At 40.8% G+C, this 11,267-nt stretch overlaps 1 protein-coding gene across 1 annotated transcript; it reads left to right on the forward strand. All coding sequences in view use genetic code 11, as the record gives it.

The window, feature by feature from the left end:
- Positions 1 to 6,785: 6,785 nt before the first annotated feature.
- EGR_03513 (hypothetical protein) lies at positions 6,786 to 7,984 on the forward strand (the record flags this gene model as incomplete). The annotated part of the gene is made up of 2 exons (XM_024492762.1): positions 6,786 to 6,905; positions 7,877 to 7,984. The coding sequence occupies 2 exons, from the start codon at positions 6,786 to 6,788 to the stop codon at positions 7,982 to 7,984; spliced, it is 228 nt and encodes a 75-aa protein (XP_024352895.1).
- Positions 7,985 to 11,267: the final 3,283 nt, after the last annotated feature.

Here is an 11,267-nt window from a genome sequence, read left to right on the forward strand (position 1 = left end):
AGGATTTCAACACTTGAAAACACCTTAATGTGTTTTAAGATAGAAATGAAAAAAAAAAAACTTTTGGCAGCGTTTGCTTTGGAGGGACAAAAGTTAAAAATATTCAAGTAAAAGGGCTAATTAGTTAGAGAGGATATTAAAAAGGGAAATCGCTCAGGTAAGCGGTGACATTTTAGAGCACTTAGTGGCCTACTTAAAATGATGCAAATGAGCCGCCACGGTCTTGAAACAAAAAGATCTAATTAATTTCTGCAAAAAGGATAAAATGGGTGCTCTAATGGGGTTTTAAAAGTGTCTTAGGGGAAAAAGCATGCAAAAGCAGAATAAATCTGTCGGGAACGAGAGAAAGTAGTTTAGGTGTCCCGGTGCTCTCATTGTTAAAGTCAATTCACCTGAAACAAACAAAACTGAATGAGTCTTTCTTTTTCTCCCATGTTATCTGTATATTTTAGGATTTGACCTCTAGTTGAGGTTGAAGCGGCTTTTTGTTTTACCAACAAGAAAATGAGAGACCTAATGGGTGAAAAATGGACTTTTAATTCTCTCCTTCCCCTTCCGCACTGAGGTGGAGTGCTTGGGCCTACATTTCTAATGCATCACCTCTCTCGTCGTGTTATTGTAAGAGGGAATCGCTGCTCGCTCGGCCAGAACCTCCGCATAGATTCTAATTCGGTGGCCAAGCAAATCATGCAGCATGCACAAATGTAAAGCGGGGAAGTAAAGAGAACAAATTTCACTGGGCCAGATTTGTTTACTAGCTTTAATTAACAACCGCTTCTCTCAAAAATTCTGGGGCAACATCTAAAATTTCTCATCAAAAAGAAGTACATAGATGGTTTAAGGATATCATCCAGCATAAGGAAGATATTTCACCTCCTTCTTCTTATTTTTGCTAAATAAGGCTTGAAGAAAAGCTAATACTGTAAAAAATTAGCGTGTCAGTTGCTCAACTACTTGAAATGGGACAAAGACGCAAATGACAAGTGCCATTTTAAAAAATCATCCTCCCTTCTCAATTCTCTTCTGCCTGTAGAAATCAGTTAGACGTATTGCGGTAAAATTAAAACATCAAAGATGATGTCGAAATTCATAACGCTTTGCTAAGTTCATTTAAATAACTTTGCTCCCAATACGAATCAAATAAAAGTTGCCATATTCTTGCCTGCATAAGAAATAAGCCATTTGTTCTCCTAATTAATTAATTTTGGAACCGATCTCAGTAGAAGTGCACAAATCAAAGTTGCTTCGAAATTCCACCGTCCTTAAACAAATCAAGTAAATATTCCTAAATCCTGATGGGGTTTTGTGCCTTCGTACCAATTAAATACACATTCATAAAAATCCTTACTTGTAGCTACTTTTTAGGGCTTCACGAAGTTCAGTTAAGCAGTCACATTTCAGTAGTCCATTTGGGAAAAGACTGTAATGCGACGGTTGTCTAACTTTCAGATTTGGTGAAGAGCCACTTTTAATTGGACCACTGTACCGTAGTGGGTGAGCTGGTCTTCGAGCCAGAAAAGGGTTGAAGATGACTTGTACCTTCGGTAACTACCCAGTTTCCTGTCCTGTTTAAAGGCTATTAACAACTGAAGCAACACTAGCCTTGAATTAACTGAAAGTTCTGTTACAACTTTCCCTACCATACCTGCAAATAGCTGTCAACAAAGCGAACTCGTGATATCGCCTCCACTAGCTGGATAGAGCCCGGGTGGATATTGGCTGGGTAGCTCCAAAGTGGGAACAATGTGACAATGAGGAACAGAAGCAAAACTTTTCCCCCATGGCTCTTGATTTAATCCCACCCTTTCTTACACAAATCCGATTTTAGTCCAGTGGTCCTACATCTATCCATGGGCAGGCATGATGGCCGGCACAATTTCCCCTTCTCTGAATTCCACCTCTCAAGTCGAACGAAACTCCGGATCTACTTAAATTTCCAAGATGGATCAATGGTGTTGAGATTAAGTATCTCCTCAGTTGCACAGAAATTTGATGACCGGCACGGCCGGTTCATGGGTGTTTCCCTAGAGCACCGACTACGTTGTAATGGCTGAAGCGAGAGGTGTACCAGTAGGAGCGTCGGGGACTACGCTCAGAAGAGGAGAGGGGTCATGAAATACGATGGTTGCTTAACGCTTGGGTTTGTTAAAGAACCACTTTTCAATTGCCCATTGTACCACACCGGATAGGCTGGCCTTTGGGCCAAGCCAGCAATCCTAGGAAGTCTCAGGGCACTACAAGACCATCTAGTCGGGGATATCTCGGATTATAGTTGACTGGAGACTGATGAAGGCGCGAGTTGACTGCAGCCTTATAAACTCATAGCATTTGATTGGTCTTTACACTTCACGAATTAGAAGTGAGTGAAAGAGTGGCCCATTTGAGAAATTCATACGAGATGTGTTTAAAAAGCTTAAACAATGTGTAAATGCATTTATAATAAATGACTCATTAGGCGTTTGAATTTATCAGCATCTTGGTTTCTGCAAGTTAATTGAATAAATGCATCAGAGGTGAATGATTAGTAAATGGCCGTGAATGTCGTCAACCCTAAATGAATTTCCTACTTTGATTTTCTGGACAATTCCTTCCTCACTATTGACTACCAAGCAGCACATTCAAAGAGACTTTAAGACCCCATGTGATTACTCTGACATCAAGGTCAATCGGGAATGTAACCCCTATTGCCTCCAGCACCCACCTAGCAAAGGCGTGTTTCCGATCCGTCGGCCATTAAGATCACCCTGCTGAAGGCTTTGGCGTTTGTATATTTTGCTCATGAACTCGGCAGATGGGAGCTCACATGCACATACATAATATGGATAAATTACTAGGTAGAGGTATCTGAAGTGGACTTATTTACTTGTTTATTTATTGGCATAAATGTATTGCCTCAATCATTTCTTCAACTCTTAGTTTCGGTAACGAGACAGTGAGGAGCTCCGCCATTGTACAACCATTAGGCGGCCTGGCATCCGGACCCTGTCAGTAGCCTCAAGTACTACTGTAGGCTGATAGTACTTATTCTGTTCGAGTATTACGCCTTCTCTAGTCTCCAGAAAACTCTTGGATTGCTACACAATGGTACAGGAAAGAAGGATATTTATTGAAGAACCAGGCGAATGGAAGGAGATATTAAGGATAAAACATTAATGAAAATTCGTAGTTGTCCATATAGTCAGCCTCTGGCCAGAGAAATGGCTCACCTCATTTCGGCCCACTTGATGAAAAACACTGTTGGCACCTCATTTGGCTCTTGACCAACTTAACCACTCCAAATGATTCTCCAGAGGGGAGCGAGCAGCCACGACAACATCCGCTTTAATGATAAAATTTTACAACACCATTTTGGATGCAGATAAGGAGGAGGTCTGATTTAGCCGTCAAGTAGCGTGAGGAAATTTTACCTCTCGGGTGACTGGAGGGCACACGGCCAAGAATACTCAGTTGACTGCGGTTACTTGCGGAGTCTTGGATACCACCCTCTCGGATCCTGCCTCCAATAACTTGGCACTGTGAGCTTGTATTCTGAGGAAATGCTAAAGTGTGCTGCAATAAATATCAAAAGAATCTTCTAGGTAGTGTTTTACGCAAAAAAATAAAAATGCAAATTTTGGGTTCATTTCGTTCAATTTCTCGAGTAAGTTTTAAATATTGAGTAGGTTTTTAATTTTGCACGCCAGCCTCTTTTCTAAATATAAGGCTTGGGACTTGACATTTAAATTTTACTGGATAATCTCAAAATACTAATCAAAATATTTTTTGTTTTTGCTGACAAGTCTTTTGCAGGAATTATTTGCTCTAGTAAAATAAGTAAATAGTCCGGCTAAAGATGACACTTTAAAGTCCCGGTGTCACAAGTGTCCCATTCCGCTATTTGCAAACAATTTTAAGACCTTTTAATTTTGCAGACATGACTAAGAATAAATCCGTTGAGGTAACTTTTTACTCACCCTCTTGCACTTCAAGCAAGTGTTTTTACTCCGCATTTTGAAGTGCAAACTGCCTTCCTACTTTTTTACTAAAGTCTTGTGAATCTCTTGGAAAGCATCCATTTAGACTTACCAAAACAAGTCCATATGCCCTCATCTTCGCTTGCTCCTATGCCCTTTAGTAAAAATTAGGCTTAATATTCGTCATTGCTGTCATTATGATACTCCGTGGTACCGATGGCAACCGAATGAATGGTCTGGCAGTCAAGTTGACTGGACTTGGATTTTCGCCAATTGCAGCTAGTGAATCTTTGACATGTTGCTCATCTAATCGACGGAGGAAGGAAAAGAGGTTTGGTAAGTGTTCTGTACCACTATATATTTATGTGAGTACAACAGCAATCGGGATCTGCACCGGTGGAATCAGGGGACGAGGATTTCAGCATAAACCTATTTTTTAGCAAATAATCCTGATTCCACAACTGTGTTTGCTGTAGTCAAGCTAACAAAAATTAGGCACCTATCACAGTGTTAAGAAGATGAAACAAGCAAGACTAACACTTAAAAGTGTCTTTAATACAATTAAATCTTGCGCCTATCATTTGTGAAGTTGGTTTTCTAAAGGAAAAGCGCTTATTTCAGTCTATCACTGTCAAAATATTCCGCGCAAGCGATGTTAGGAATTTTTACCATTCGACAAGCTGTATAGTTTGAATGCTTCGTAGGAAAACAATACAGCTACTGCTGGAACATGATTTGGGCTATTTGGTTATTGTGCATTCAGTAGTTCAGGAGATATAACCTCCCGAGCAACGGCCTTGACGCCGATAATGAATGGTTCAGGGTTTCACTGTTCCCTCTGTGCGTATCCAGTCACCATTCCATCAGCTGTTATCAACCTACCAGCACTTCGATGCATTCAACAGTTTCCAAAAGTGGTGAAAGCGACAAGCGACTCGCCCCAACAAAATGACAGCTCTGACTTCGTTGGCTTAACACGTTGTCCAAACGTCACAGAAGAGGAGGAGCCAACAGATTTTTACAATGATTCACGTCAATTTTTGACCACTAGGGCTTAATGTAAAGCCCGATTTAGAGTATTCGAAAACGTCCATAATGAAGCCAAGTTGTACGCACTTTCCAGATAGACGGATCAAGGTGGCAGTGAGAAGTGAATGCCAGTTTAGCATCCATAAAGCTACACCGCATTATTCTCAATATTAAATATCACTGCTTTTGGACTCACATTCCTACAATTATCATGCGGATTATGCACGAGGTTGCATCAAGTCGAGTTCCAGAAGAGATAAGATCTTCCATACGGATGTTTTATTAACAAGCCATAGGAGTAAGGTGACGGGACGACGTGTCCGTGCTTGCTCTCTTACTCACCACAGGAAACGAGGAGTAGTTTCGTCCTAGCGAGATTATGGTAGTTTGAATGACCCATTTGTCTGCACAGTTAATGGCTAAAGGCCCCGCGTTGGTACTGGACAGTCAGGCAAAATAGATGAGGGTGGGTTTTGAGACGGAGGTGGGTAGAGAATTAAACATAGGATAGGGTTCCCTTACATCTCCACGATGATGTTGGGGAACTCGTACAATGCGGTTAGGTATGCGTAACTCTGAATCCATCAAAAGGGCCAAAGTCTACCACCGAAGTTCGGATTAAATGACCTGTGGTCCTGAGAAGAAACCATTGTGTGATCCTCCATGTTCAAAAAGCCAAGTGCGTTTCCATGCCCCAAGGAGGTGAATAATTAAAGAGGGAGAAAAGGTGTCACAAAAGGTAATCAAATAGTCAGAAAAGATTTGGGTTATTTTTTAACCAACTTGGATATTTCGCTTCACTTAAAGAAGGATACACATGGACATCTACTCCTTTCGAGTTTGTCACTAGTAAAGACGGTGAAGCAGTGACTTTTGTACCTGTAGACAAGTAAAAGGATAATGTTAACAATAAGACACTCCTTTTACGGTTATTTTTTGCTAAAATGTCATTCATGACCCATTATTTGTGGTCGGAGAAAGTGATGCGGCTGTGCACTTTGCGCATCTTTTAAGGTAAAAGCAAATGCTTCCTTGCACGACCTCTTTTATTATTCTTTCCCACACTTCCTAAAGATGCTCTCTTAGAATTATGCATGCTTCTTGTGGCAAATAACCAGGTAATGCATACTGGAGGTACCTACAACCCCTCCTTGGAATTGCCCCTTTTCGCACCCAATTCGTGACTATTCTTTAACGTGTCAAACCCCGTGCTCCCGTTTGTTTTCCTTTGATTGTCCTTATAACTGTCAACAAGCTAGGGCAATTAATATCACCATAGGTTTGAGAAAATTAAATCACCCTACATTTTCAACACACATATCGCCAATGCTGACGCCCATATTGAAGTCCTTAACTTCTGTTCATTCTGATTGAGCCCAAGAAGGCCCAACTCGTTAACGAATTCAAGGTTGATGAAACTTACTACCTTAAAAGGTCAGGCAAACTTTTTAAATGACTCTCCAGTAGCAAGATGGGGTGAAAATCCATTGGAGAAGTGGAGGCGGATTCGTCAGATGAAGTGAGGCAGTATCTTTCTCTCTTTTCAAAGCCTAGAAAGAGATATATTCACGAGTAAGTTTTTTTAGCCATTAAAACGCAAGAGGCATTTTACACTCTCCTCTATTCTGCCATTCAGACTGTGAACAATCTGAAGTGTAAGATGCATTTTATAAAGTCCATCAAAGAATAAAGTGGTGAAATGGTGCTCTTTGAAGGTTTTTGTCTCCTATTATTGCATGGCATTCAATACTCAAAGCCCGTTTATTTGATTTTACTACAACTTTTCCCTTACACTTGGTGATGATGCAAATTATTTGTTTCATTACTTACGTTAAGCAGTACTGCAAGCTGTTCCCCACGCCTCAGGCACTACTTCTCTTCACCACTGTCTACACCCTGTTTACCGCCGATGCCGAGAACAAGGTGCGTAGTCCGTCGCTGGTCGTGCAAGGCTTTTAGTGATTTGTGGCCAAAATGACATTAGTTGAACTATTTTGGTCGGTGCGTTTCACTATCCCACCTTCTCCAATTGTAATGCAGCCAGTTTGACCACAAGTTCCAAAGTAAAATTAAAAGCCCTGCCTCTGGGGTCACATCCATCACCCCAGTGGATGTGAGTGTTTTTTTATAAGAGGTGCGTGATGATGAGCACCAAGCGGGCAACGTACAGATGGTCTGAGGGTTTGTGATGCCTCGTAGGGCAATGTAAATAGCTGCACGCATTAAGAGGCTATAAGTAGGCTTTGCAGCAGGCTGTAAACGAAAACCACACAAACTGGGACCTTTTTGCCCGAAGAACTAAATAACTCATTGCAAAATTATTGTTCGTGCTTACCGGCAATCCGATTTGTGGAGAACCACATTCATCTCTGTTGACCTTCTTTTGCTGGGATTGGTTCTAATCCAAATAATGGCGTAATTTGCATTAACTCTCTTTTGATTACCTCCATTGGGCGGATATTAGTTGCGGTTTTACTATCTTTACTGTCTGGTAGGCGCCACCGCCCATATTCTTGTATTCAGGAACGCAAAGCGCGGGCAGAAACAGCCTATTATATACTTGTGTTTATGTTTCTTTGCTGTCCGAAAGTAGACAACTTGGTTAAGCTCTATCATACCTCTTTCCACCCCTTCCACTTATTCCTGTGCACCGAGACGAAGATTAGACTCAATTGCTCCTGTCACATTTATTAAAACCATGTCCGAAACATCCTCAGATCTTTTGGCAAGGCAATTTGAAAGACATCGAAGCTCTTTCAAGTGTAACTAATTTTAATCCCATTTTAATAGCCTGCACTTTGTAATGTTTTCTTCTGCTTCTCCATTTTACCTCCCGTTTCAGATCCTTGGATTAGGAGCACTGATGATGCCAGATTTTGGATGACTTTTTATAGAGGAATCAGAGTTTTTCTTCCTCTTTCTCTCTCTCTTCCTCCTTCTCTTGGAGAGGTTACACCTTCATGGCGACGGAGTTGGTCCAACCTGCCAATGAGTCGCTATAATTCAGCCTAATTTTGAATCTGTTAGTGCTCACTCACCACTGGAATTGTTAACTGAACAACTTCTTATAACTTAGACACATATGCAGTTTCTTACAAAACAGAGGAACCGCCCCTCAGATTTGCACCTTTTAGCATTTCCTTGGAATCAAATATCGCATCGATGCCAAAATGGAACGGAATTTACCAACGGAAATAGTTGCAGATGTGTTGGACCAAGGTCTCAAATAAGAGGATGTAAGATCTTACGTGTTCACATTCGAAGCGATATAAATTTTCATGCACCAGTTTCAATCAGTATGATCACCCAAAAACGCAAAAATCTGCCATTGTAGGGTGCAGGAGTGCAAAGCTCTCCTCTTTCATTGACATTCAGATGACCCAACAGCATGATGGTATTTCTTTTGAAAAAACATGTAGTGAATTTCTCGCCTTAAATGACAGTTGATATCCACAGAAATGACATTTTTTGGGGATCCTACGGGTTTCCTTTTCCAGCCACACAATCTCCTCTCTGATTGGTTGACATTTAAGAGTACTGATATTCACAGTAAGGCCACAGCCAATTAAAACCCTATAAATGGGAATCCTCTCCCAGTGTCTCAAGCACTCCGGCCACCAACGTCGAGACAAAGTATTACGTCCTGGTTGGTCATGCTTTTCAACATTACAAACTCCAAATTCCGAAGTCTTCGCCATTTGTTTACCCTGGCTCGGATCTCCAGAGTGTCCATGCTCATAGTGTCATATATCGCCTAGAAAAAAACTCTTCCATGTTTTTTTGATACCTTAAGGAGTTATTTTAATAATTGTCCTTTACTTTATTTTTATGTTAGGGGAAAAATCCTGAACTTGGTAGGAAGGAGTCTACTGTGACTAGCAAAGGATAAGAAGGGGAATATCAAATGTAGGTTGCCAAATATTTTTACCCTTAGCCAAGCTTGTCTCGTAAAAACACTAGTTGTAGAGCGTTGATTTGCCTTTAAGAAGTTCAAATCCGGAGTCAGCAAGGCGAATACAGCTGCGGATTACCAACATTGGAGCCAAGTGTCCATGCATCTTGGTGATGGACCGATGGATAACCTTCGATTCTCTTTCATTGGCTCTTTCCCAAATCTTAAAAATATACAGATAAAATGACTTTTATGTTTTACAAACTATTCACGATCTACTTAGATAACGGCTTATGTCGGACAATCCGTGATCGAGTGTGAGTAAAAATAAAATCCTAACCGTAAGACTCTGGTTATTGTGGCATGAAAAGGAAAATAAGGCAGAGGTTCAGTCAGGGAACATAAAAATATCCTAAAATTGGATATGAGCATCCTCAAATTGCATATTTCATTCAAATATTATTTTGCAGTGTGTGGAAAGTTTGATTGACTCACGTGTCAAGCGTTGTCTAGCGGCCCTTAAACCTATTCTAAGGACGTCTTCGGAAACAATTTGTCTTTAAAAAAGATGTCGTATGAAAAACCTCAAAGTCATCATTTTTGCATCACTCCAAAGCTGTCAGCTTAATAAAATTTAGAAGAAATAAAGGCTTTTAAGCATTGCGCTGAACCAGTATACAATTAAGCGATTACTGCTGTCTGATTTAGAGACCTTTGAATTTCTTCACATTATCTACCACGTGCGTCTCAGTAAAGCATTCACCTTCGCGGGCCCCAGGGCGGTCACATTTGTAGTTACCATTTTATTCTGCCCGTATTAATTTTATGACCTTCTTTCACTTCAGTTTATGGAACCTGGCGTACAAAATTGATGACAGCGGTGAGCCAACGTGGTCCAAATGTACATACCATCCTGGCTCAGTCGCTCCCACAGAAAGAAGACATTTGCTAGAGTAGTTTATTTTAAAAGAACAAAAATACCGTTGACGTTTGATATGCACTTTAATTTTGAGTTCTGCCCTACGGCTTTTATAGCAAAGAAAGAGAAATGGGAATTCAGTTATTCAGAATCTACCTGTCAAAACCGCTTACTGTGTCTTAGTCCACAGACATGGAACCCTCCTCTTCAAGTTGCCCTTGGACAAGTGCTTATACGGGAAGCGATTCGCACCTAATAGAAGCTTGCTAAAGAATATAGATAAGCAATTGGGATTACGTTCCAAAGTAGCCTCTTTCCAGCGCAGTTCATTAAGCATGGAATCAGGAATCAGACATCATAAGTAAAATCAAATCACTTTTCCCCCTACAAGTTGCCAAACATAGTGAAGTCGCGGATCAAGTAAAAAGCATGGCAAAGAAAATTTGGTGACAAGAACGTCATTACGTTCCGAGTCTGTTAGAGTCGCAAAATGGCGAAGTGGTGGGGTGGATCACACAGCCTAGTGCCACACAGAAGAGTTGGGTGGCTCTTAGCGCGGCCCAAAGCTTATGCCGCTGAATAGTGACACAGTCTGTACAAATTGAGGTGCTTGCATAATGATAACTCAACCCATCAAATCACAGCGTAGCCTAACTCCTCTCTTGAACTTCGCCTTTGGAGCTACCCTTGGTCCGTGTTCTGCGTCGGTCAACAGAGTAGGCGAGGTGGCTTAAAAATTACCCGTAATTTAGTAATCGAGGTCATAAAATGTTCTTGTTTGTGAAAAGCTATTTGATCCCTTCGTCACTGATGCGTCATGGAAACTCCATTGTACAAAGAGCTGCTTTCTGTCTCTGAACTGTCTCGAAAAAGTAAGTGTGTCAAAGAGGTAATCTGTTTACTTGATGTGACAATGCCATGTTTCACCTGTCTGCATAAATAGACGCTTCTTAGGTAACAATCTATCAATAAAGGCGGATCCATTGACTAAGGAAAAAATATTGCCAATCCCCAAGAGGCACATTAATGCGACCCTTTGCGAAACTTGGCTATGCCGCATAATCTCCTTTTCACGCACTACTCTCTAACTGGATCAAGTAAGTCTACACTATAAAAATTTTGAAAATGAAGGCAAATAAAACGCTGTTAGTTTTCCTCAAAATATTTCATGTAAAGAAACTGCAAAATCTAGGTAAATGCATTAGCGTTCCACATCGCATGACTCGGCGGAGAAGCAAAAGCTTAAATCAAACTTTTGGGAAGCTGTCAGCTTTAATGAAAACTGGAAAATAATCAGTTTACAAGACTTTTATCTTGGATTAACACTGTAGTTTCAAAGCTTGGCTTTTTATTTCACTAACCATGTGAACGAGGGCATAGGGCGCTACATACGGAGGGATATCCAATCTAACTGTTAGTAATGCTTGCCAAACATTCGCTACTGCTTGGGATGGTTGAGTCTGTGAAGACTCCT

Source organism: Echinococcus granulosus (genome assembly GCF_000524195.1).
Source record: "Echinococcus granulosus chromosome Unknown EG_S00018, whole genome shotgun sequence".
Lineage (NCBI taxonomy): Eukaryota > Metazoa > Platyhelminthes > Cestoda > Cyclophyllidea > Taeniidae > Echinococcus > Echinococcus granulosus.